We start from the raw sequence: 26,568 nt of genomic DNA, 5'->3' as shown, positions 1-26,568 counted from the left end.
AATGTTAGAAGATATCAGCGATTCAGATATCAGCTGCTCAGAACTGTCCTCTTCGGAATAGTCAGGGCAGTCATATGTTTCGCAGAGTAAGATGGAAAAACTCGCGAGAGAAGATAGAAGCTTTGCGGAGATTGCAAGGATTAAGGAAGAACATCGAATGGAATGGGATGAATGGAAAAATTATTAAAAAATGATGAGGCCAGAAGGAACCAATGTGGAATTAAGCCCTCTCGAGGAACTGATTGTCAACTGGAGGGAATGTAAAGACGGGAGCTGCACGAAGCCGGATTTCACGGGAGGGCTGCAATCAGAAAACCACTACTTTCAAAGAAAACAAAAAAAACAAACAAACAAACAAAAACGTTGCAAAGCGTTTAGAGTGGAGTAAAAACCTACAGAATTGGTCCCTAGAATGTTATTTTCTAGGACAAAGTCATCCTTTACCCTATTTCCGACCAGTGGCCGAGTATAGATGTGGAAACAGCCAAAAGAAGCATTTGACCCAGACTGCCTTCTTCCAACTGTTAAACATGGAGGAGGATCTGTGATGACCTGGTGGGGGGAGGGGCTATATCTTGGAAATCCAGGCCAACGGATTAGTGGAGAGATTTCCCTGCTGCCTGAAGGAATCACTGACAACCAGACTTAACGGGCCAAATTAGATCGACCAATTCCCATGGGTGATGCTAGGAACCCGCGCTGCTCCAAAAGAAGATCTCAACACTTCCTCCGCGGAAATGGTGTACGGTGCTCCCCTTACGGTGCCACGAGGGTTCCTTCCGAATACGAAGTCAGACCCGGATGTCAAAAGGTACCTCGCTTAACTGAGAGACAGCGTGGGCCAGTTGCGCCCTGTTCCCATGTCGACACACGATCTTCCGTACCAAAAATGACCTCCGTACGACTGACTTTGTGTTCGTCCGACGTGACACACGACGAAGACCCCTCCAGTCACCCTACGATGGTCCATATCAAGTCATACATCCGGGAGATAAAACATTCCAACTCCTAACTGGCGGGCGACAAGACACAGTCTCCATCGATGGATTGAAACCAGCCCATCTCGACATTGACAGCCCCGTTCAGGTGGCCCAACCATCAAACAGGGGCCGTCCTAGACAGATCACACCAACCCTTGACAAGGAACAGTCACCAAAGAATCGAGTAACCGCACGCATGGGCAGGACAATTAAAACGCCTTCCTGTTTCCAATGACAGTCTACAGTTCTGGCGGGAGAGCTATGTAGGGCAGGATTCGTGACTGTCGAACTGTAGACAGAAACTTCTCTGCAGGCTAGCTAGGATGTCGGTCAGCAGGGAAACAAAAGGACTTCCGGAAGGAGAAGAAAAACAGAAGAATGTCAACAGCGAGCTTGAAACGAATCTGAGTGAACAGAAATAACTGACCACTTAAGCCTTGACGTACGTAAAGTAATAAACATTTGATAAATGTATTCTCGTCTCTACTAGTTTCTTTGCGTATAGCTTAACGAAGCTATACCATCACATTCTTTTCCCCAATATAGTATATTTAGGACATTGTCCATGCTTTTTTTTTTTCCAAACCAGCAGGATATAGTTCGAAAGACATTTAGCTGATATTTCTGGCATGTCTCCCTTTCTGACTCATTTCAACAGTGTATATTAAACTAATAGCTCATTCAATGTGCATTATCTATTTTAGACTACGCTGCTAAGTCCAAAGTTACACTGCCCGCCACCATCACCACCATCACACATGCTTACGTAGACTTTGCGCGCACCTGCACACAAACACGCTCTCAGGAAATGTAAGCGGTAAAATAATCTCCATGTACACTTAGAAATATTTTTCTGCTCGTGTATGCCCTGACCTTTTTCAAATACTACCTTCAATTACGAGCATGGACCGACTTGCTGTCCAGTATAAACTCCGTGGAGCTTTACTAAAAACTAACGATAATAATAATACTCAGCCGCCACAATCGAAAATGAACGATTCTGAAGCAGAATCGCAACAGAGAACTGTCGGAGAAAATACAGATACTTCAAAACCAGGTAATAAACATATTCCATCGAAATATAAAGCTAATTACATTTAACAACGATCTTCTACGGATATTGTTTTGTCTCTAAGAATGAAAAGTTTTGGGGTGTTCAAATTTCGTTCTTTTTATTTTTAAACTATGTTAAACGTTAAGTTATGAGTCATTTCGAAGTCAGATTCAAAAGCAAAGTATTTCTATGTCTTGTGATATTTTATTACAGTTAATTACAAATATTTTTGTTCATAAATCAAGAGTGTAAAATGCTTTATGGGCTTTTGTTGGCTGAAACAAACGATAAGATTGTTGAAACTCGGTCTCATTGTAGTAGTAGTAGCCATATTAATCCTAGCTTGGGACATATTTTTATTTCCTTGTCAACTCGAATATTAAAAGTCTTATCTCCTCCCATATTTCTCTCCCTCTCTCTCCCTCCTCCTCTCTCTTAAACTATCTCTCGTCCTCACTATCTGTTTACCTATGGTACGAAAGCGCGCGCGCACACAGACACATATGCACACTGGGTGTTCGGGCTGAATTTGACGATATTTCATGTCTCTTTTTTTTCAGGAACAGTTTGATAGATTGGTGAACAGTCAACGGCGCTGGAGAGCATAAAGGTTAAAGTTGTAGTTGAGAAAAAGTTAGCTGACATGGAGGACTGGAATGTCGGATAACATCTGTATCATGGATGATTCACACCGAATATCAAAATGCCCACATTATAGCTGCTGCTTGGTACTATGTGAACACTGTACGACATGACATGGACAACTGTAACAGAGATTACGGGACAGGAAGGGACATAGCCGGCGTTCTGACTACATCCGTACCTTAGAGTTCATCCTCACATGTTTGAACACAGCCTTAGGCTCAATACAAATAACTGTGAAGCAGCTGGAGACTGTGGTCATACCCTGACTGGAAAGAGTTGCTGCTGGGAGGCAATGTGTGTGGCCGCAGGATTTGGCTTAGTCAGAAGTGGTTGTCAGAGAATTTCCACAACTTGCCTCCTAATTCTGCCAAGTGTAATCCTGTGGATTAAGATGTCTGCGGTCATCATCATCATCGTTTAACGTCTGCTTTCCATGCTAGCATGGCTTGGACGATTTTGACTGAGGGGTGGTGAACCAGACGGCCGCACCAGGCTCCAATCGAGAAAGACATCAACTGCTCTGCCTGCAACACCGAGACTCAGCTGCTGACCAAGATCAACGAGATGTTCAAAGATCTTCCCGAACGACACTTAGAGGAATGCATGTGCCAGATTCTGGAGCCGTCTTGTATCCATGGTTGAAGCTGAGGGTGACTACTTTGAGGAAACTGTTAATCTCCCAGCCATAACCGAGTTGATATTTTCTGATTTTTTAAAAATACTTTTATTTTTGGCTGAGATATTGTATAGCAAACTATATATGAATTAAAAGCAGTGCTTTTAATTCATACTCAATGGTGTTAAAACATCTAAAAGTCATTGACAAGCAAGGCAATTTCCCTTCAGTCACATTCAGGAGTGATGGGTATTGATTGTGGTTTAATTAACATGTACCTGAATTGAACTAGGGATGGAGTGAATCACCAGTGTATAACTTTTAAGTATCTACGACTTTCAGTTGTCTTGCCTGTCTATGACCTCCAGGTGTTTTAATACCCAGTGCTACAAAGAAGTCTTCAGAGTGCTGTATGGCAGTGAACTAGCAAATAAGCAAAACACACATTATCTGCAGTTGATAACATATATGTATATTGCTGCATCTAGAGAAAGGGGCAGTGCGATGGCCCTGACAGACCCTCCGAAACCAGTGAGATTTGATACCATTAATATTCCTCTTGGACCTTCAATCCTGGCAGGAAAGATATGAACAGGAAGGTTGTTCTTGGTGGGTAGAGGTAAACTTCTGAGAAAGAATGATTGGGCATTGTAATTAATGTAGGACCTAACTGTGTTAGCCACAACAAAAGTAATAAGAGGCAAAAAAGGGATACCTGAATAGAAGTAGAATAAAGCCAGCAGCCTGTGAGGAGTAGAGGGCCATTATAATAGTGATAGAAAAGGCAGAGAGAGAATGAGGAGTGTGTGTTAACTGGAAGCTGAATCATGATGTCTCAGAATGATTTAAGTTAGTCATATAGGTGACCCTTTTCTGAATGCAGTCTAGGGTTTCTGTACATGTGGCAATCTCATCATACCAGATGTGAGAGGAATATTTCCTTGTCGACTTCACCTGAGCTTTGTAGAGTATCACTCATTGTTGAGGTATGAAGTATCTTTTCACTCTAAAGAGAAGGACCAATCATTGGGATATGATCTTAGCTATCATCAGCATTGTTTAACGTCTGCTTTCCATGGGTTGGATGGTTTGACTGAGGGCTGGTGAGCCAGAAGGCTGCATCAGGCTCCAATCTGATCTGGCAAAGTTTCTACAGCTGGATGCCCTTCCTAATGCCAACCATTCCAAGAGTGTAGTGGGTGTTTTTTACATGCCACCAGCACGAGGGCCAGTCAAAAGGTACTGGCATCGACCATGCTTGAATGGTTCTTTTTACATGTCACCAGCAAGGGAGCCAGTTAGGCAGCACTGGCAACAACCATGCTCGAATGATGGGTGATTGTAACACCCAACAATTGGAGCAATTTTGAGGTCTGTCAATGATATTTTTCTTGATGTGAGTATTATTTGTGTTTTCCTATTGCTGAAAGAGACAAGATTGGCAAATTGCCATTGGAGCAGGATTTCAAAGGTTTCTGTTTCTCTGGATTTGGCATGAGTTTCTAGGTTGCTAGTATTTGATGGTCGGTGAATGTCATCTAAATAGGAACGATAGTTGTATATAATAGCAAGTAGTTCATTGATGCACAAAAGAAAGAGTGGGGAACAAAAGCACAGCATGGGGCATACTAGAGTTGACAGAAAGATGGGGGTGGGGGGAGACATAATGGCAATAAGGCAATAGTGTGATCTGATGAGAAGCTACTGATTCAAGAGATGACAGATGAGTTGATCCTGTAGTTTGAATAGGAATCAGCAAACCTTCCAACAGTATTGGAAGGTTTGTTGGTGTTGAAGGGAATAGCTTTGCCTTCACTTAATTTCTCCAAAACAAGAAGACACCACTGGTGGGAAATATGTATTTAAATATATAAACACATTTTGATGAGTTAAAAAATTAATCAATGCATAAACACAAGCATGAGATTAAACACATATACCATTGTATGTGTGTGTATATATATATATATATATATATATATATATATATATATATATATATATATATACTTTATTTAAAGCAGCAGAAAATTCAACAAAATCTGTTACTCTGAACGGCAACGAGAAACTCAGATTAACAGATTTTGTTGAATTTTCTGCTGCTTTAAATAAAGCATATTACTCTACCACTGGTATTTGAGTACTCTTTTTTTCACCTTGTTTCACATTTATGTGTTTACTCTGGTATATATATATATATATATATATATATATATATATATATATATATATATTGTAGTTTACTGGTCTGTTAGTTTACTTTTCTGGTAGGATCAACTAAAAAGTACTCCATCTAGTGAAGGATAAATGTCATTTAATGTACACAGAATTTTAAAAAGAACTGCTAATAGTTCCATGCTGTACAGATACAATAATTTGGCCGTTTTATACAACATACCATGTTTCTCCAAGCAATCCTTCAGGCTCAGTGCATACCAGTAATCCTATTTGAAAACCAGGACACTGGTATTTGAGAAAACAAAAAACCACAGGAATATAGTGAAATTAGTGGAAGAATCATGGGATATAGAAGATCTGACTTTAAAGTGTATAACTAAAACAATAACATGCAAAAGAAAATATAATTAAACCCCCTAGTAAAAATAATAGCAAAATAATAATAGGCAGGGCATTAGGAATGGGGAAAAACCCCTTCAGAAACAGAATTCACATTGCTAAACCTACTCCTTCTAATAATAGAAACTACCAAGGTAGTAATAATTCGAGGACTACACTGTGGTGTAACACAGCATTTGGTAAGCAAATAGCTTCCAACACTCCAAGGAAATTTGTCACTGCGGTCGATAAACACTTCCCTAAATAGAGTAAATATAAAATATTTAATAGGCATAATACCAAACTGGCATTCTCTACAAGCAACAACTTAATGCAAATCATAGCAATGCACAATACTAGGAGAATATCTAAAGTCTAGAGAGATGATGGAGATAGCAATAAGGTAGGTAGTGGAAATGATTTTAATAATAGTACTCCTAATGGCCACAGCCAAGTGCATTGGGCTAGAAATTCAAGTCGCCAACAGGGATAGACACTGAATATTATGATCAATATAATTGTGGGAAGCAGTGCAAGGGAGGCAACTGTCACAATTTCTATACAGACCAGACTGCTAGAAATAATAACCTTGGAATGTAAACAATAGCAGATCAATGGGTACACAAATAAGAAGGATATCTAGTTTGAGCACCACTAGCATAGGTAAAAGTAATAAGGAAAAAAAATCTCTGTAATTGTGATAAAAATAAAATTTGTCTCTTAAATATACAGTGTATGTGGAAGAACTTAGTATACCAATGTAGAATTACATCAGGAAGTAATTCCTACTTTTATATAGATGCAGCCTCAACAAATTTCAAATCAAGACTGATAAAACATTTAAATTCATTATTTACATTATTTACATTTGACAGATATTTGTCCTCATCTTGTTTGCTATTAACACAACGTTTTGGCTGATATACCACAGCAAATTGCCTCCATGAAACCTCACATCAGATGTGGTATGCAGGAGAGAAGAGAGAAGAGTCAGATGATGTGGATGGATGAGATCAGCTGTATAAGGAAATGCTGATCCTTAAATGAGAAGGAACATGTGGAAAAGATAGACCTAAGAAGACATGGGACTAAGTGGTGAAGACTGACCTTAAGATGTTGAAGGGAGACTGAGGTGAATGGCATTATGCTTTACTTGAGGAGATCTGTCTATATCAGCCATATTAAGACTCTTCCCCCACAACTGATCTTCTGGCACCCACTCTTCTATCAATCTTCTATGTTACCTTTTTTTCTTAACTTCCCCCTACACTTCAGTGTCCAGCTCATTCTCCATCTCTAATCAGCTGTTACACTATTTTCACTCGGCGCATTTACTCACATCCACCTTCCCCTCTCTTCTCTCCTATTCTGTCTCATATTCACCTTGTATCTGAACCTCACATCTCTCTCTCTCTCTCATAGTTTCTTATGCCTCCATTCTATGCCCCACTCAGTTGAGGAGGCTTATCGTGCACATACTTGGTGACCTTAATGGTGATGACACCATGTAAAAAGCACCCAGTACACTCTGTTAAGTGGTTGGCATTAGGAAGGGCATTCAGCTGTATAACCAATGCCAAAACAAACACAGGATGTGGTGCATCCTTCTGGCTCACCTGTTCTTGTCAAACTCTCCAACTCATGGCAAATTGGACATTAAATGATGATGATGATGATGATGACTTAGCCTTGTTCATAAACTCTCCAATGCAAACTTCATACTATTCCAATTTTACATTGAAGGAGGTGGGGAGGAGGAGCCTACATAGTCGTTCAACTTGCTAGAAATTGCAACCAAATATCTGTTGTATCTCATCTTGTTGCTGTTTAAATGGGAGGGGGACATATTTTAGAATATAATCCTAATTGATAAAATGACTGCAAGATATGCTGACTTGTTTGCCTTTGTTCATAGATCAACTCAATCAGGATTGGCCTGGGGTTAAACAACAATAACAAATGTTTCATTCTGCTTGTAAAAGTCTTAGCCATTTATATATTTTTTCCCCTTTTGATACATTTATTTACAATAAACATGTGTGTCTAAGTATATATTTCTAATATTTTTCACAAGCGATTTCTTAATCTTGCAACGATCCATTGTTACAAAATTCTTTCATTCCATCCAATATTCTGATTGTGTCAGAGGTGATGGTCATGAGGGTTGTGCTAATCTAGCCTTAACCAAACAGATACAACATCCTGAAATACAGTGATTTGCTGGTGAATTGTATTATTCAGCCTGTGTCGTTTTTAACAAGCTGGGTCTCTGACAATTTCATAAGGGTGCTTTACTATTCCACCTCCTCAGCCTCGCCATCATCTACTCGAATTCTATTAATGTTTTGAGCTGCCTTCAATTTTTCATTTTTATTTGAAGGAAATACTATTATTCTCTGCTGTATATAATTAGGGAGTGTGTATATGCTTTTGTCTTAGTTTTTAGTTTTATTATTATTGGCTAGTTGCTTTTGTAAATTACTTTTTGTTAACCACAAAATTAATTTATCATAAAGAGGCAAAAGTCAGATGGAAACTTCAATAGATAACTGATTTAATATTTTTTTTTCCATTTTATTTACATCCATATATATAAAGTTGTAGCCTCTGTCTATTTGCTTGGGTTTTGGATATAGACATCCTCCCCCCATAACCATATATATTCTTAAACTACATTAACCAGGGTACTTGGATAAGTATATTTCAGTTTGATCTTCAGTTGAAACAAGGTGGTTTGAGAATTTCAGTGTTACATCGATCCTTTGATGTATCCATTGTTTTTTTTTTCCATATGGAACAGACAGCTACCACATATATTTGCAAGGGAGAAATTACCACCAAAGAACAGTGAAGCATCACAAATGGAGGATTTCGCGACTCACCAATTATGCTACTTAATCCCAAGCAATGTGGGGTATGCCTGCTAGTATTGGATAAAACACAGTCTTAATTTCACATGCTGTAATTCCATTAAAACTCTAGGATGTGATTCGAAGTAGATTTAGCACTGCTAGATAGTATTGTCAATTACTAAATGACTCAACATATTATTTGTTTAATTACCAATTATTTATGGTATTTTAACGACTTTTGATTATATTTACATTCAACTACAAATTAACAGTAGCCAAATAGGGAGTTCTCTCAGTGGTTGCTCGATTTGCTCAAAATAACAGTCAAATCACTCCCAAATTAAATCTTATTGTCATAAATACGACTGAACACTTTGGTAGTCCTAAGTGTGCTGAAAATATAACTAATGGTAATGGCTAGAGTGTAGAATGAACCTGGACTACATCTCTGCAATGCTTTGACAACCTAATTTTCTGGAAAATCAAATGCTTGGTCAATATCAGACTCTCTCCAGAGTCCTGCCACCAGGTTGCTTTGCCCAAATGGTTTGGGGGGTCTAGGTCTGCTCAAGTGTTCATCTCTATTGCTCTCTTTTGGTAGGCAACATTCACTCCTCTCCAAAATTGACTAGTTCCAATAGGGAGATGGATGAAGCTCTGTTAAAGTGGAGAGAGCTGGGTTTGTCAGTTCCTGTTACAGTTGAGGTTAGATAGAAGCAGAGAGTATGGGACAGTCTGCATGCAGGTACCACTTCCAACTCACTCCTTGAACAATTTGATCAATTTCAAGGTGTCACCTGATTTCTGTTAGTGCAAAATTCTTGGGTAACTGGATTGATACTCTGTCTGGGGTCAACATTGGAAGTCTACTCAGTCTAGATGAGCTCAGCATCTCCATCATACTCAGACTGAGGGTTGGTGGCCGTAGGGGACTGAGATGTGACTGTGGTAGGCTCCTTGACTCTATGGGTCTTCATGGTCTGTCTCACTGCCTAGATGCTGGTCATTTTGCTTGTCAAACCAAGCTAAACTTAATCAATAAGCAGGCCCTGGCTTGGGTTAATATCTCAGTTCTGCAGCCAGTGGAATTATCCAGAAGTGATAGGAAGAGACTAGATGGTGTTATCCTCTGTCCTTGGGTAAGAGGTAGGTGCCTCATCTGGGACGCTACAGTCTGTGACTCCTTTGCTCCCTCCCACATCCTAGATGCTGCGGTAAATGGGAGAGTCACTGCTTCCGTAGTTATAGAAAACAAAATCCTGAAGTATTGGGGCCTGTCAGTGAACTATCTCTCCCAGCCTGTGGCGTTTGAGACATTGAGAGGGGCTGTATTTTGAGAAGATAATTGTTGCTTTGTATTTCTATGTATATACACCTATTTTCTGTTGCCTTTTCCCCATTATTTTATTTCCCCTTCGATACATGTTTTGGACTAATTTATTCAGTAGACTTAGAAATTTTGCATCTGTTGACTAATTATCGATGATAAATCAACTCCAGTGTGAGTGTCCAATCTGTCAGAAATAGCTGCTATTTCTCAAAACATACCCTAGCATCTTATATAAAAATAAATACATTAAACAATGTATTCCTGATATACACAAAATGAGATTACCACGGCTGGAATGCTTTTTGTTATTGTTCAGCTCGAGCAGGATTGGCCCTGGGCTAAACAACACAAAGAAATTAACTCCCTGCTATAGTCCCCCCCCCTCTCTCACACACATAAGCACATACACGCACTTTCTCTTTCCCCACAATTGAATGTCAATCTTTGAAATTCTTTGCTCTTTTTTTGTTTAATTAGCATTTTAAAGCTAAATTACTTAATCTCTCTCTATATAAAGCTGAAGTTGTCTGTGTATGGCAGGTTTGGTAGCCTTCAACTAACACTATCTCCTCCGAGACCCTGCGGCGCAAGTTGACCAAAATTGAAAATATGATAGAAGAAGGTTTGCTCGTCCTTCCGAAGAAGAAAACATTCAAATCGGACCATGTTAACACCAAAAATTATTTACATCAAAAAGGTGCTTTTTTTCTATGAAAATCCCTATTTTTTACGATTTTTTGACTGCTGTGTCACCATTTTTCGGTGTATTTCAACCAGAAAAATGTTCACTTAAAGAGAATAACAAGCTACATAATGCAAAATTTTTGCTTTTCAAAAATTCCTATTCTAAAGGGTCGAAACAAACTCGAGCAACGCCGGGCAATACTGCTTGCTAGATAATAAACGATAATAAACGGATAATAAACGACAAATTTAACAATTCGTTAGTCACACTAGATTATCTCCCTTCGTCAGCATTCGTAACGCTGGAGTAGGAGGAGGTGCTTTTAGTTGCGGTGGGAGGCTTCAAAATCTCCGTCATCAAATTGTATCAACAATCTCATTGATCGCTTCATCAGTCGCTCCAGCAAGAGACATCTCATTGATCGCTTCATCTTTTTCCTCCTCCCTCCAACTGCTGTTACACCTATTTCAAGACCATCATCAAATCAAACCACAATTCCCTATCAATTTGGTTCCTTTTCCCTTTTTTTTTCTTTTGTCCATCAACATCAACTGACGCCACTTTCCATTCTTCATCTTTTCCGTCTCTCACACCAACACATACATATATACATGCCTAGTCGGGTAGACAAATAGCCGACTGGCTAACTAGTTGGCTATTTGTCTATTCAGACAGCTCTATGTGCTGAGGCTTCGCTACCTTTAAATGGAAGATGGAGTGAAGTGTTTTGTTCACATCGCAGAAGAGATGCAAGGTAAACACACATTTTAATATTAACAATGCTACTCGTATACATACACACTCACTACTCACACATTCTGTATGTATGTTTGTGTGTGTATGTGTGCATACACGCGCGTGTATACATACATACATATACACACACTATACATACAAACATGCACACACGCCAGATGCCTATATGTGTATTATTATTATTATTATTATTATATATATATATATATATAGCGTGTGTGTATGTGTATTAAAAATGGGGAAGGTCGGTTTATAGGATTACCTTAGGTTTTCCCGTCCATAAAAGGTTAAGCTTTATGGCGTATAGTCAGATACCAAAAAAACCGGTTAGCTCATAACCTCTTAAAAATCTAATTAGTTAAGAGGTCACGGGCCAACAGGTGTTTTGGGATCTAACGATACGCCATAAAGCTAAACGATTTATGGACGGGAAACCTAAGGTAATCCCATAAACCAGCCGGCCCCATTTTTAATATATAGCGTGTATATACATACAGTGGGTGTGTATGTATATATATCTCAAATGAATAATAAATATCATGGTATTTACGACTTGCTGGACACCCCGGAGTTTACCAACAAAGCATAATTCAATGTAAAGCGTGCTTTGGGCCAGCCCCTAGGGGCTAAATACTCATTGGGTTGGCTTTCTCTGTGTACACAACTGGAATATCCTAATTGATACTTACTAACCATAGGCCGGAACCACAGATTTAACCCAACCTACCTGGTGCATATCTCTTCAAGTACCTGATTCTGTCTGAATCCTTATTTTACTATAAATATATATATATATATATATATATAACCCTAACCCTAAAATCCTCTATTTATGTAATATCGAGGTCTCTTTCATTCTTTTGTTGTCTTACCATTTCTATCAATACACACACACACACACACATATCATCATCATCGTCGTTTAACGTCCGCTTTCCATGCTAGCATGGGTTGGACAGTTTGACTGTGGGCTGGTGAACGAGATGGCTGCACCAGGCCCCAGTCTTGATCTGGCAGTTTCTACAGCTGGATGCCCTTCCTAACGCCAACCACTCCGAGAGTGTAGTGGGTGCTTTGGGGCACTGCTATTTTACTACACTGTTTTACTGAGACCCTCCTCTAATATGTGGCACTTGGTGAAGAATGGAGTTTGATGTAGCTACCCTCATTTGCACCTCTTGCTGTGAGGTAGGTTCATCTGGGACTCTTGACAGGAAGAGGTCCAGCTTTGATTTAAAAACACCTACATCCATTTCGTATAAGCTTCTCAGGCTCTTTAGGAGAATATTAAAAAGCTGTCGGCCCCTGAAACCCAGGCTGTTGCAGTAACTGGTCCTGAAGCAGATGGCATTGCCAGGATCTTTGGCACTGTGCAGTGTCGACCCGTTCTGGCATTGGTGTAGCTTTCAATGCCAAAATTTGGCACAATTCCTTCCAGGATGTTTCAGATATATATTACTGCATACGTCTCCCGTCTTCTCTCCAGGGAGTAGAGTCTTAGCTGTTTCAACCTTTCCCAGTAGCTGAGCTGTTGCAAAAAGACAATCTTCTTTGTGAATCTTCCCTGCATTGCTTCAAGGTCCACTGTTAATTTCACACTGGTGGGTGACCATAGCTGTGAGCAGTAATCCAGGTGGCTGAGGACGAATGTCTGCCAGAGGACCATCATGGTTTCCTTATCTCTGGTTCTGAATGTTCTTAGGATCCATCCAGCCAGTCGTCTGCACTTTGTCGCCATCCTGGTAATGTGCACTTGGAAAGAGGTATCATCACTCATGTAAATACCCAGGTCCCTCACTGACTTAGGCTCTGGGATTGTAATTTCCTGTGGACCAGTGTACCCTGTAAGTTTCATATTCAGTTTTGGACACTGGTGGTGCAGGGCTTGGAATTTTTCAGCATTAAACTGCATATTATTATCCTCAGCCCATCTGTAAATTGAGTCCAACTCCTGCTGCAGATGTGCAACATTGCTGGGGTTCTGTATTTTCTGTGAGACTTTTGTATTGTCTGTGTGGCAAGGGTGGCTATCTGGGCAGTTGAGGGCATATCTGAGAGGGCCACTATAAAAAGCGGTGGTCACAAGACAGTGCCCTGTGGAACACTGCTCACTATTAGTGTTTTCATTGAGGTGGTGCCATTAGCCACTACTGCCTGACTCCTATCTTTCAGAAAGTCATGTAACCACTCTCTATGTTTTCCAGCTATACTGAGATCACACAGTTTGTGGCATATCATACCATGATCCACTTTGTCAAAAGCTTTTGCAAAATCAAGGTATATTACATCATAATGTTGTAAGAGCTGGGTCAGGCAGCTCCTACCTGGTCGAAAGCCATGCGGGTTATCACTCAGCAAATTATTTTCTACAAGGAATGCGATTAGTTTCCCTCTGTCTATCTGTTCCATGACTTTGCTGATGTGTGAAGTCAGAGAGGGCATCTGCTCTGCTTCCCCCTTTATGGATTGGGCATATTTTTCCCTCCTTCAGCTTGCTTGGCAGTCTGCCATTTGCAAAAAAGCTCTGGAAGAGAATCTGGAGGGGTTTTACCAGGGCATGCTTACATGATTTGATGAGGATTGCTGGGAAACCATCAGGACCAGCAGTCGAATTTGTGTCCACCTCATCTAGTAGTATATCTTCTTTGCTAATGTCGATGTATTCCATCATAACTGCCTCGCTGGTTAGAGGTGAAGCGACAAAGAAGTCTACTGGTTCATTCACTTGTCTGTGTTCCAATGGGGTGGTAAAGACACTTTTGAACTGGTCGTTCAGTACCTCACTAATCTTCTTTGGACTGTCTGTGAGGGAGCCATCCTTTTGAAGGAGGGGTCCTATCTTGCAGCGTACTGAGGCTGTTTCTTTTGCATAATGAAAGAAGGCCTTTGGGTTTGACTTAATGTTTTTTACAACCCAGGCTTCTTTGCCTGCTTTCTCCCTTACATAGGATTGTTGCAGCCTTTTTTTCGATCTCTATCAGTGTTGTTTTTAGGCAGGACCTTTTGCTATTTTGGGATGTTGGTTGAGTCGATTTGCAACCTTCATCCGCCGTCTCATGAGGATCTTCCTATCTCTGGGAATCTTGCTCCTATTTGTTTTGGCCTTGTGCTCTGGGACATATTTCTGGCATATGGCTTGCACAGAAGACATGAAATATTTTAGTTTCATGTCAGGGTTTGGTGTGGAGAGACATTTCGGCCAGTCTTGTCTGCGAATCTCTTTTTGGATTGATTTCCAGTCTGCTTTGTGGAAGTTCAGATTGGAGAGATTTCGGGTGCTTCCTTTAGGCTGTATGTCTCTGGCTACTTTTGGCCCAAACATAGATAGCTCTATTATGTTGTGATCCAAGACTAATGTCAGCGTCACTTTCACATCATGAATGATGTCCATATTGTTCGTGAAACAGAGATCCAAAATATTAATTCGCCCTAGTTGGTCTGAGTACAGCTTGCTCCATGAATAGGGCATTGGTGAGGTTGAGCAGGGACTCCACCTGTGCTTGTTTGCAATGAGTCGTTCCTGAGGGCATGAGTCCCTTGGGTCATATGACGCTGGGGAAGTTGAAATCACCCATAAGGAATATGGTCACGTGGTGTTCCAGATTCATGAGGATTTCTTTAATTCTTGTGAGGCAGTCTTCAAACTTGCCTATGTGGTTTGGAGCATCCAGTGGGCAATATGTATTGCATTTGACTATATTATGTTGTCTTATGCATACAATTAAAGTGTCACATACCGAATTTGAGTATGACAGTAAGACCTGGGGTGTGAGGTCATCACAGATGTATACAGCAACTCCACCATGGTTCCTTTCCCTTCTGTCTGTTTGCAGTATGGCATATTTTGGTATGTGTACTTCTGCATCCTCTATATCAGAGCTGAGGTGAGTTTCCACGAGTGCTATGCATAGGGCTTGATTGCATACAGGAAAAACATTTTGCATTTGTTATGATGTAACGGGCCCTCAGTATGTAGTAAATATATTGGGGTGACAACTGTGCAGGCATTAGGGGAGGCCATCCCGTGTCTGTTGACTGCGGTGGTCTTGCGCAGTGGCAGGCAAGGTTCCTTGTTTGCGCTTGATGTAGCCAGGTCAGCTGCTGCACAATCTTTTGTGCCATGCACAAAAAAGATTCTTGCTCAGCTGCTGCCTTGCGCATAACCTTTGAAGAGTGCACTTCTTTTCTATAGTTTTTCCTCAGGGATGATTTTTGTCTTTTCTCAGGGAAGTTTTTCTTCTTAAGGCCCCTGTAGTTTCGGGTGAGCAAACTGGCAGTTTTTGCCATCTTCCCCATGCCAACATTTGTAGGTACTTGAGTGCCCTCCAAATTTTTTCACTTCTTTAGGGTTTTGGATTGTATTGGATCCTCCATGGGGTTTTCTGTTTTTTGTTTGGTGGGTTGGTGTTTTGGCTTTTCCTTTTTCTCTTTTTCCTTCTTTATGTTTGTGTTCTTGTTCTGTCCTTCCTTTACTCATGGTGTGAATTTCTTTCCTCTGGTTGTCCAATGGGGTGAGGGCTCCCTTTGTAGGACCACTGGCACAGAGGAGCTTCTGGTTTTTGCTTCCTTGGCTCCCCCCTCCTTTTCTGCCTGGTCATTCACAGGGGTGGGGGATGCATTCTTTTGAGGAACCACTGGGTCAAATAGACTTCTGGGTTGTGTCTCCTTTTCTCTATCGTTATCAGCCTTGCCACATTTTCCATTATGACACCCAGGGTGTCAATGTGTGGTCTGATAAGCATATAGGATCAAATGAATTCACTTTTCTTCTGCTCTGTCTCATCAATGGTTCTAAAAAAGCCATTGTTTCTCAGTGCAGCAGTGATGATGTTGTTTGGCAGATTGCCACTAGCAATCATCCATGCTAGCAACAGAAGATTCAATTCTTTCTTCTCCCAGTTTGGTGCCATCTTTGTTTTTCAACCCAGAGGGGGAGTGGAGGATAGAGAGGAACTGAGAGATAGAGGGATGGAATAAGGAAAGAGAGAGGGGTGGTGTGTTAGCAGGACAGAGGGAGGTAGAGGGGGAAAAGAGTTAGGGACAGAGTGAGGGAGTGGAGGGGAAGAGAATGAGAGATAGAGTGAAGGAGAGTTAGGAAAAGATGAAGGATGTGAGGGAAAGGGATAAATGGAGTGAGAAGAGGAGAAAAATGAGAAGTATATGTTGGAAAGGATGGGGTAAGAGGAGGAGAAGTAGAGGTTGAGAGAGATAAAGAAAGGGAAGGAGAAGTGAGAAAAGGAGGAAGATATGAAAGGGAGGGAGAAAGATGAGAAAAAGAGGAAGATATGGAAGAGAGAGGGAAAGAGGTAGGTGTAAAGAGAGATAAAGGGAGCGAGAGAGGAGTGAGAAAGAGTGGAATATATGTGAGGGAGGGAGAGAGGAAGAGGTAGGTATGAAAGAGAGAGTGGGAGCAGGTAACGAAGATGTGTAGGAAAATAAAAAAACAAAATTTATAATTCTAAATGTATGTATATACCGAAGTAAGCACATAAATGTGAAACAAGGTGGAAAAAAGAGTACTCAAATACTAGAAGTAGAGTAATATGCTTTATTTAAAAGCAGCAGAAATATAACAAAAGCTGTTTCACGTTCCCATTTGTTGAACGTGAACGTGAAACAGCTTTTGTTATATTTCTGCTGCTTTTAAATAAAGTATATATATATAATAATAATAATATGAGGGAATATTATTCCAAACTTACAGGGAAAAATTCAGTTTAAAAATACTAAATCAAATTTCACAAAATATAATATAATATATATATATGTGTGTGAATATATATATATGAACATATATATATACAGGGTGTCCCAGAAGTTGTGCACCACCCTGGTTTTTGTAAAAGAATACACCCTTACTGATTTCAAAAACACGTTATTGAAATTAATCATAACAAAAGCTCAAATTGAGCACCCTCTACAATAAAACATGCCGAAAAAATATAATAAAATAAAATGCTTTATTTTAAATGAGAACCAGAATGGTGCTCGACTTCTGGGACACCCTGTATATATTCATATATATATATATATATATATATATATATATATATATATATATATATATATATATATATATATCATCATCATCATCATCGTTTAGTGTCCGCTTTCCGTGCTAGCATGGGTTGGACGGTTCAACTGGGGTCTGGGAAGCCAGAAGGCTGCACCAGGCCCAGTTTGATCTGGCAATGTTTCTACGGCTGGATGCCAACCACTCCATGAGTGTAGTGGGTGCTTTTTACGTGCCACCGGCACAGGTGCCAGACGAGTCTGGCAAACAGCCACGATCGGATGGTGCTTTTTATGTGCCACCGGCACTGGTAACTCAGCTGCAATTTCCATTGATCGATTTCGATTCTGATTCTCACTTGCCTCAACAGGTCTTCACAAGTAGAGTTTTGTGTCCCAAGAAGGGAAGGTATGCATAAGTGGGCTGGCTACATCCCATGTAGAAGGCCACGGGTTATGGTCTCACTTGTCCTGCCGGGTCTTCTCATGCACAGCATACTTCCAGAGGTCTCTAGTCATTTCCTCAGTGAGACCTAAAGTTCGAAGGTCGTGCTTCACCACCTCATCCCAGGTTTTCCTGGGTCTGCCTCTTCCACAGGTTCCCTCAACCGCTAGGGTGTGGCACTTTTTCACGCAACTATCTTCATCCATTCTCGCTACATGCCCATACCAGCGCAAACGTCTCTCTTGCACACCACATCTGATGCTTCTTAGGTCCAGCTTTTCTCTCAAGGTACTTACACTCTGTCGAGTATGAATACTGACATTACACATCCATCAGCATACTGGCTTCATTTCTTGCGAGCTTACGCATATCCTCAGCAGTCACGGCCCATGTTTCACTGCCATGTAGCATGGCTGTTCGTACACACGCGTCATACAGTCTGCCTTTTACTCTGAGCGAGAGGCCTTTTGTCACCAGCAGAGGTAAGAGCTCTCTGAACTTTGCCCAAGCTATTCTTACTCTAGCAGTTACACTTTCAGCACACCCACCCCCGCTGCTGACTTGGTCACCTAGGTAACAGAAGCTATCAACTATTTCTAGTTTTTCTCCCTGGAAAGTGACAGAAGTTGGTCTCAGAGCATTTTCAATGTTTATTGTTCCTGAGCATCTGCCACATACAAAAACCATCTTCCTAGTTAGCCTTCCTTTGACATTGCTGCACCTCTTATGTGTCCATAGCTTACACTTGGTGCATCTTATAGAGTTTCTACCTACACCTTTTCTACAGATCGAGCAGGGCCATCTACCTGAAGGCGTTTGTGATTTGTCTACCTTCCTACTTATTAGGACTTTGGTTTTAGCTAGACTGACTCTAAGGCTCTTCGATTCTAATCCTTGCTTCCACACCTGAAACTTCTCCTCCAGTTCTGATAGTGACTCAGCAAGGTCATCAGTATAGAGGAGCTCCCAAGGGCATCCTGTCTTGAATTCCTCCGTTATTGCCTGGAGGACTATGATGAATAGGAGGGGGCTGAGGACTGAGTCTTGGTGGACCCCTACCTCTACCCGGAATTCTTCACTGTACTCGTTGCCAACCCTCACCTTACTAGCAGCGTCCCTGTACATGGCTCGCACAGCTCTCACTAACCATTCATCTATCCCTAGTTTCCTCATTGACCACCAGATAAGGGATCGGGGGACCCTGTCGAAGGCTTTCTCCATGTCAACAAAAGCTAGGTACAGGGGCTTATCTTTGGCTAGGTATTTCTCCTGCAGCTGCCTTACCAGGAATATAGCATCAGTGGTACTTTTCCCTGGCACGAACCCAAACTGCATCTCATCTAAACTAACTCTCTCTAATTAGTTGGGCTATGATCCTCTCCGTAACCTTCATCACCTGATCCAACAGCTTGATACCTCTGTAATTATTTGTATCTAGGGCGTCACCTTTACCTTTGTAGCAGTTGACTATTATGCTGCTACACCAGTCATTGGGTATGACTCCTTCGTGTATCACCTGATTAACTATACAGGTGACTAGGCTACAGCCGACACTACCAGATTTTTTGAGCATCTCTGCAGTGATTCCTGATGGGCCTGGTGCTTTCCCTGTCTTCATGCTTCAAATTGCCTTAACTACCAAGGAACTGTCAACTCGGATAGCTGGTCCTTCTGTTGGGTCAACATTCGGCAGACTCTCTTTATCCCATTCATTTTCTTTATTCAGCAACCTTTCATAGTGGCGTCTCCAAACCTCTCTCTTTGCATCCTCATTTAGTGCAAGTGAATCATCTTCCATGCGAACACACTTCTCTCCTACCACATCACAATTCTCTCTCATACACTGTCTTGCAACGCGAAACACCTCCAGTCTTTGGTCATCACGGCGCAGAACATTGGCAAATTTTTTCTTATCTGCTTCCCCTCTGGCTAGATAGACCTGTCTCCTAGCTTCTTTTTTGGCAGTCTGATACAATTCCCTGCTACCACCATTCTTTCAATGCTTTCAAGTCTGTCTCTTTTCTCTAATAGCCCTGTCTACAACACTGTTCCACCTCCACGTTACCTTGGGACGAGAGGGGACTTTGCACCAGCCACAGATCTGGTCAGTGGCTCTCAGCAGGTTGTCCCTTAGAAACGTCCAGTTGCCTTCTACCCCATGTGATACTCTATCCCCTTCTACTTCGTCAAAGGCTTCAAATAGCATGTCCCTAAATCTCTGTCCATTCGCAGGATCTTTAAGCTTCCAGATCCTTCTTCTTCATGTTGGTTGTCTTCTGGTTGTCCTCCTAGTCCTGATCCTAAAGTCACTAACTACCAGTCTATGTTGTGGGGTACATTCTTCGCCTGGGAAGGTTTTGGCATTTATAAGCAGCCATCTCTCCCTTTGCCTGGCAAGGATGTAGTCAATTTGGCTGGTATGTTGGCCCGATCGGTAGGTGACTAGGTGGCTGGTAGGTTTTCTGAAGTTAGTTTTGCAAATCATAAGATTATTTGCATCGCAGAACTCCAGCAGCCTGGTTCCCTCCTCGTTGCGGGAACCATAGCCATAGCCTCCGTGTACGCCATGGAAGCCCCCAGCATGTCGTCCAATGTGACCATTGAAGTCACCAGCCACAAAGAGAAGGTCTCTGTCATTCGTCAACGAGGTAGTCTGCAGTAGAGTGTCATAGAATCGGTCTTTCTGTCCATCGGGTAGCCCCGACTGAGGAGTATAGGCTGATATGCTGAGGAGCATAGGCTAAACTATGATGAAGCACTAATCTAATCTTAAGTATTCTGTCACATACTCTGATTACCTCAATTACTTTATCTACCCATTTCTCGGCGATAAGTATGCCCACGCTACCAACCCCGTCAGTGTTCCCTGCCCAGAAAATCTTGTACCTGCGTTCCTTGCCTGTGAGGAACCTAGCAGATCCTCCTCTCCACCTTACTTCTTGCATGCAACATATATCTACACATCTCCGTTCAAGCATCTCGACTATCTCGCCAGACCTACCTTTCAGTGTGCCAACGTTGAGGGTGCCAACCCTGACGGTGTGGGAGGTATGGGCCCTAGAGAACCTGGGACGGTGGACAGTAGCTTCATGTACCTGAAAAGAAAGCTCGCATTTGGCAGAATTCATGTGCAAGTATTACAGTAGCCTTCAGTACAACCTGCATAACACTAGCCTTTCATATTTTGCACTGTATGAACATTACCTTACATAGGTCGAGACTAGGGGTTGGGATGGTGAAAGAGCATTTGCAGTCTTCCTGGGAAGCAACCCCGGGATGGCAAAGAATAGGAACTTCTGGCATGTGTGGAGGGGTGGGAGGGCGGGTGCACCATAAACTAGGAAGAGGTTCTGTTAATCGTGTGAGCAAGAAAGTAGGTTTGAAAAATCTGAGAAAATGAGATTTTTAGGGGAAAGATAAGTGGCTATGAACCGGGAGACAAGACTAAACGAAAAACATATTTGAGCTAGACAGAGTAATGAGAGAATACTGAGAGAATACTGAAAGAAAGAAAGAAAGAATAATATAATGAGAGAGTACTGAAGGAACAATATAATGAGAGACTAATCAAAGAATAATGAAAGAATAATGATGATACGTGCAAAGATAGAAGATAGAGGAAAGCGAGGCTGATAAAACAATGATGATATATTCCCAAGATTAGCATCATCATTGTTTTATATATATAATGTATATAGTATATATTGTGTGTACAAATAAATGTATGATTGCTACTGTTGTGTTTAGAGCTCCACATAGATTATCATCCTCCAGTCTGCTATCAGTATTGAGGTATGGTTTATTAGTATACCAAGAAGAATTATTCGTTATGATATACAGAGTAAATGTAGGAGAACTTATGATACACAAATTTTATATCATTTGTTCCAGTACATTTTGCCATTGAAATTGTTTGGAACCTCTGTGTAGGATGTTTTGAATGCTTAATCTCAATGGGTCTTCAGGGGAACACTTTATTTCATTAATTTCTGTAACATAATGTTGTAAATTGTTCCCTCATTGACCTATTGTGGTTCAGCATCCTGCTGCACTTCAAGCATTCAATGCAGAGGTTGCAGAGAACTACACCAGTGACACATGTGTGGGGAGCAAATGATATAAACTTGTATTTATTATAATTACTCCTACATTTATATGGCTGTGAGGTTAGAAGTTTGCTTCTCAGCCCCATGGTTCCATGTTCAGTCCCACTGCATGGCACTTTAGGAAAGTATCTTCCACTACAGCTTCGGGCCAACCAAAGCTTTGTGAGTGGATTTGGTAGGGGGAAACTGAAAGAAGCCCGTCGTGTATGTGTATATATGTATATAGTCTTTGTGTCTGCATTTGTCGTCCCCGCTACATCTTGATGTTAAATGATGAGTGCCCAAATATTCTCTAATTTCACTGGTCCCACTCCCGAACTATACGGTCGTTACATTGACGACATTATCGGTGCCACCTCACTCTTCCGTGAACATCTAGATTTCTTCCTCTCTTTCGTTCAATCCTTCCATCCTGCCCTCCACATCACCTCCACTATCTCCTACACCTCTGTCTCCTTCCTCGACATTTCGGTCAGCATTCATCACTCCACTCTTACCACCTCCATTCACTACAAACACACAGACTCACACTCATACCTAAACTTCTCTTCCTCCCACCCCAAACACACTAAGCTTTCCATCCCCTATTCCCAATTCCTCCGTCTACGTAGGCTCTGTAGTGACGACCATGACTTTGAGACTCAGTCTCAAATCATGGCTTGCCACTTCATCCTACGTGGATATCCCCTCACCGCTATCCACACTGCCCTTGCCAGAACACGTTCCGTAGACCGTGCATCTGCTCTCTCTTCCCGAACCCGCTCTGCAGTCTCCCGCCTCCCTTTCCCCTCACTTACCACCCCACCACCCTACCTCTCCAACACACCATTCTTCAAGCTTTCTGGCATCTCCAGTCTGACCCGTCCACTTCACACCTCTTCCTAAACGACCCCTCCCCTCTTTCAAACGAGCCCATAACCTACGAGACCTCTTGGTCCACAGCTTCTTCCCTGACCCTACCTCCCAACCTGGCTTGTTCCCCTGTTCCCGCCCACGTTGCCGCACTTACCCTTACCTCTCCAACACCACCCTCCTCACTGGCACCCATCACCGACCCTATCGCATCCTAGACTCCTTCACCTGCACCTCCAGCAATATCATCTATTGCATCTCCTGCTCTCTCTGCCATTCCCTGTATATTGGACAAACGGGACACTGCTTGGCTGACCGGTTCGCGGAACACCTCTGAGACATCCGCCTTGCCATGATACACTGGTCTCATGTCATTTCTGCTCCACCGGTCACTCCTTGGAACACCTGTCTGTGTTCGGATTGTCCTTGCACAGATGCCATCCGGATTCCCGTTTGCGCCGTGAACAGGGATTAATCTTCTCTCTTCGCTCTTTTACGCCATTTGATCTCAACTCTCCCCCCTTTTCATCTAACCCACCCCCCGACTCCTACTTCTCTTCAGTCCTTCATCTTTTCACCCCTACTCTCTTTCCCTCCTCTTCCCCCCTTTCCCTTCTTCCCTCTTCTTTCTTCTTCCCTCTTCCTCCTCTCTCTTTCTCTTTGCTCTCTCACTCCCCTTCTCTTCCTCCTCTCCCTCTCCCCTCCTCCTCCTCTCCTTCCCCTCTCCTTCCCCTTCCTTCTCCTCTCCTTCTTTCTCCTCCTCCTCCTTCTCTTCTCCTCCTCTCCATCTCCCCCTCATCTCCCCCCCCTCCCCTCATCTCTCTTCTCTCCCCCTCTCACTCTCCCCCACACCACACTACACTACACCATACGACATTACACATCACATCATACATACATACACACATCCAAACCACCAGCCCTCTTCCACATGCACATACATACTCTCTTATGTACACATGCACCTTCAGGTTGGAGCAAGGTCACTAGACCCTGTTATCGCCCCTACTATCCCTCTAGCGTCTAACGTCTGACCTCTAACGTTTGACCTCCGATCTCTGACTTCTGAAATCAGAACACCATGTTGGATCGTTAGCCCCTACACGCAATTTTTTTCTCTTCTTGTTTCTTTTCTGTGTATCTTTCTGTCTAAGAGCGTAGGCTCGAAACGTAAAAGACTTGTTTTATTTCTATTCCTGAGCGCCATACTAATACATTATTTGTTTGTACTCCACCTGCCTTCGTCTTTTGTTTATTTTGTAAACCTTCCCGTTATATATATATATATATATATATATATATATATATATATACAACATTTCTCTCAGGGTACTAACGCTCGACAGAGCGTTAGTACCCTGAGAGAAATGTTGGACTTAAGGAGCATCAGTTGTGGTGTGCAAGAGAGACGATTGCGCTGGTATGGTCATGTGGCGAGAATGGATGAAGATAGGTGTGTGAAAAAGTGCCAATCCCTAGCAGTGGAGGGAACCCGTGGAAGAGGTAGACCCAGGAAAACTTGGGCTGAGGTGGTGAAGCACGACCTTCGAACTTTAGGTCTCACTGAGGAAATGACCTGCGACCGAGACCTTTGGAAATATGCTGTGCGTGAAAAGACTAGGCAGGACAAGTGAGTCCAGCCCACTTATGCATGCCTTTCCTCCCTTGGACACACAAAGACCTGTTGAGGCAAGCGAAGTCAATATCGAACCTCATCCGACGACAGGCACCTATGCCTTGCGAAGACCTGTTGGGGCAAGTGAAATCGAAATCGGAATCGAAATTGAACCAATCCTATGACTGGCACCTGGCAGATGCCAGGACCCCTGGACTGGAGATACATAAAAAGCACTATCCGAATCGTGGCCGATGCCAGCGCCGCCTCGTCTGGCTTCCGTGTCAGTGGCACGTAAAAAGCACCATCCGAATCGTGGCCGAAGCCAGTGCCGCCTCGACTGGCTTCTGTGCAGGTGGCACGTAAAATGCACCAATCCGACCGTGGCCGATGCCAGCCTCACCTGGCTCCAGTGCAGGTGGCACGTAAAAAGCACCCACTACACTCACGGAGTGGTTGGCGTTAGGAAGGGCATCCAGCTGTAGAAACATTGCCAGATAAGACCGGAGCCTGGTGCAGCCTTCTGGCTTCCCAGATCCCTGGACGAACCGTCCAACCCATGCTAGCATGGAGAACGGACGTTAAACAATGATGATGATGATGATGATATATATATATATCTCTATATATAAAACTGAAATGCGTTTTTACCGCTTGGATCGCTTTCAATGCCACTACGTCCCGTCCAATTTGCTCCAAAATTTACAGGGACATGTAGAATGAGGTGACGATGCTCGTGGGCTGCCTTAGAAATCCCTATCTTAAAAGGTGTGGTTGCTAGGGGCCATCTTCCTCACTCACGCTATTTCCTCCTTTCCCTCTCTTACTCCCCTTCATTTATAACTTTGAGAGGTCCACTACTGTTATTTAAAGTATCTGTCACTCTCGCTATTTCCTCTCTTTTTCACTGACTCTGTTTCCTACCTTCCCATCACTTCGGTGGCGTTCTTTTAAGTATCTGTCTGTCACCAACAACACACGAGCATGAGAACAAATATTATGAATCAGATATTCTTGCGTTCATTTATATATGTGTGTGTGTGTGTGTGTGTTCTATATATAAATATGTATATATAATGTATGTGTGTGTGTGTGTTCTATATATAAATATGTATATATAATGTATGTGTGTGTGTGTGTGTTCTATATATAAATATGTATATATACAAAGTGTATATATCTGTATTTATGTATATTAAACTTTTTCATACTTTTTCATAGTTATATATATTTTTAAACAAATTATAAATATAATTTAATAATTTTTATTTTCAATTTAAATAATTTAAATTTTTCAATTTTATATTTTATATATTTTCTGTATTATATTTTTTTTTTATGTTTTTGTTTTTGGTTTTTCACTGTTTGATTTGCCTATTAGTAGTTTTATCTCTAATTTAATTTATACAGATATATATCTCATTTGTATACATTTGTATATATAATGCGTGCACACACACACACACACACACACATATATATATATATATATATATATAATGTGTGCATTATGTAGTCGGTCGATTCAGCTGAAAATATGCACACCTATGTTAAAAGTGCTGGCAAGTTTGCATGACAACTATTTTTCTCCTCAAATGAAAGGCGTCACCTCTAGGACAAAATTCCTCATCTTATAAAATGTGGCCCCAGTAGACCCGAATGAAATCGGGTTATATTAACCAAAATATGAAAAGGGGTCTAAATGGCGCTGGAAGGGGATTAAAATCTCAAGGAGCGGGTGTTTAGGAATTCTCTGTTACTTCAAGCTAAAAAATTTGCGCCAGCCTTTTAATCGTCAATGTGTTGCCGTCCATGATAAAGAAGTTTTGAATGCTTGCCATGGTGAGTCTACTGTCGTGAGAAAGAATCACTTCAAAAGTTGGTGTTTATGAATTTTCTTTTACATCAAGTTCAAAATTTTACGCCAGCCGTTAAACTGTCAATACGTTGCTATCTGTCGTTAAGAAATGCCAGCCATGGTGACTCTACTATCCTCACATTCTATCTCTTCAAACTTTGGTTTCCAATATTTTATTATTTTTATTCAGCTCCTAAGTTCGTCTG

At 41.7% G+C, this 26,568-nt stretch overlaps 1 protein-coding gene across 8 annotated transcripts in view; it reads left to right on the top strand.

Moving 5' to 3' along the window:
- The first annotated feature begins 1,702 nt into the window (after positions 1–1,702).
- LOC115220364 (BLOC-1-related complex subunit 8) overlaps positions 1,703–26,568 on the top strand; it is an 85,725-nt gene continuing 60,859 nt past the window's right edge. For 2 of the 8 annotated variants that reach the window (XM_036510074.1, XM_029790478.2), the window contains exon 1: positions 1,720–2,037. In XM_036510074.1, the coding sequence (XP_036365967.1) occupies positions 1,884–2,037 (154 nt within the window). In that variant the 5' untranslated portion in view covers positions 1,720–1,883. Of the gene's footprint in view, positions 2,038–11,042; positions 11,473–26,568 lie in introns of those variants that run through there. The other 6 variants (XM_036510075.1, XM_036510077.1, XR_003882515.2 and 3 more) reach the window with 6 other exon arrangements.

Source organism: Octopus sinensis, linkage group LG16 (genome assembly GCF_006345805.1).
Source record: "Octopus sinensis linkage group LG16, ASM634580v1, whole genome shotgun sequence".
In the NCBI taxonomy this organism is placed as follows: Eukaryota; Metazoa; Mollusca; class Cephalopoda; order Octopoda; family Octopodidae; genus Octopus; species Octopus sinensis.
The sequence above is the reverse complement of the archived record's forward strand: the minus strand, read 5'-3'. Positions and strand labels throughout refer to the sequence as shown.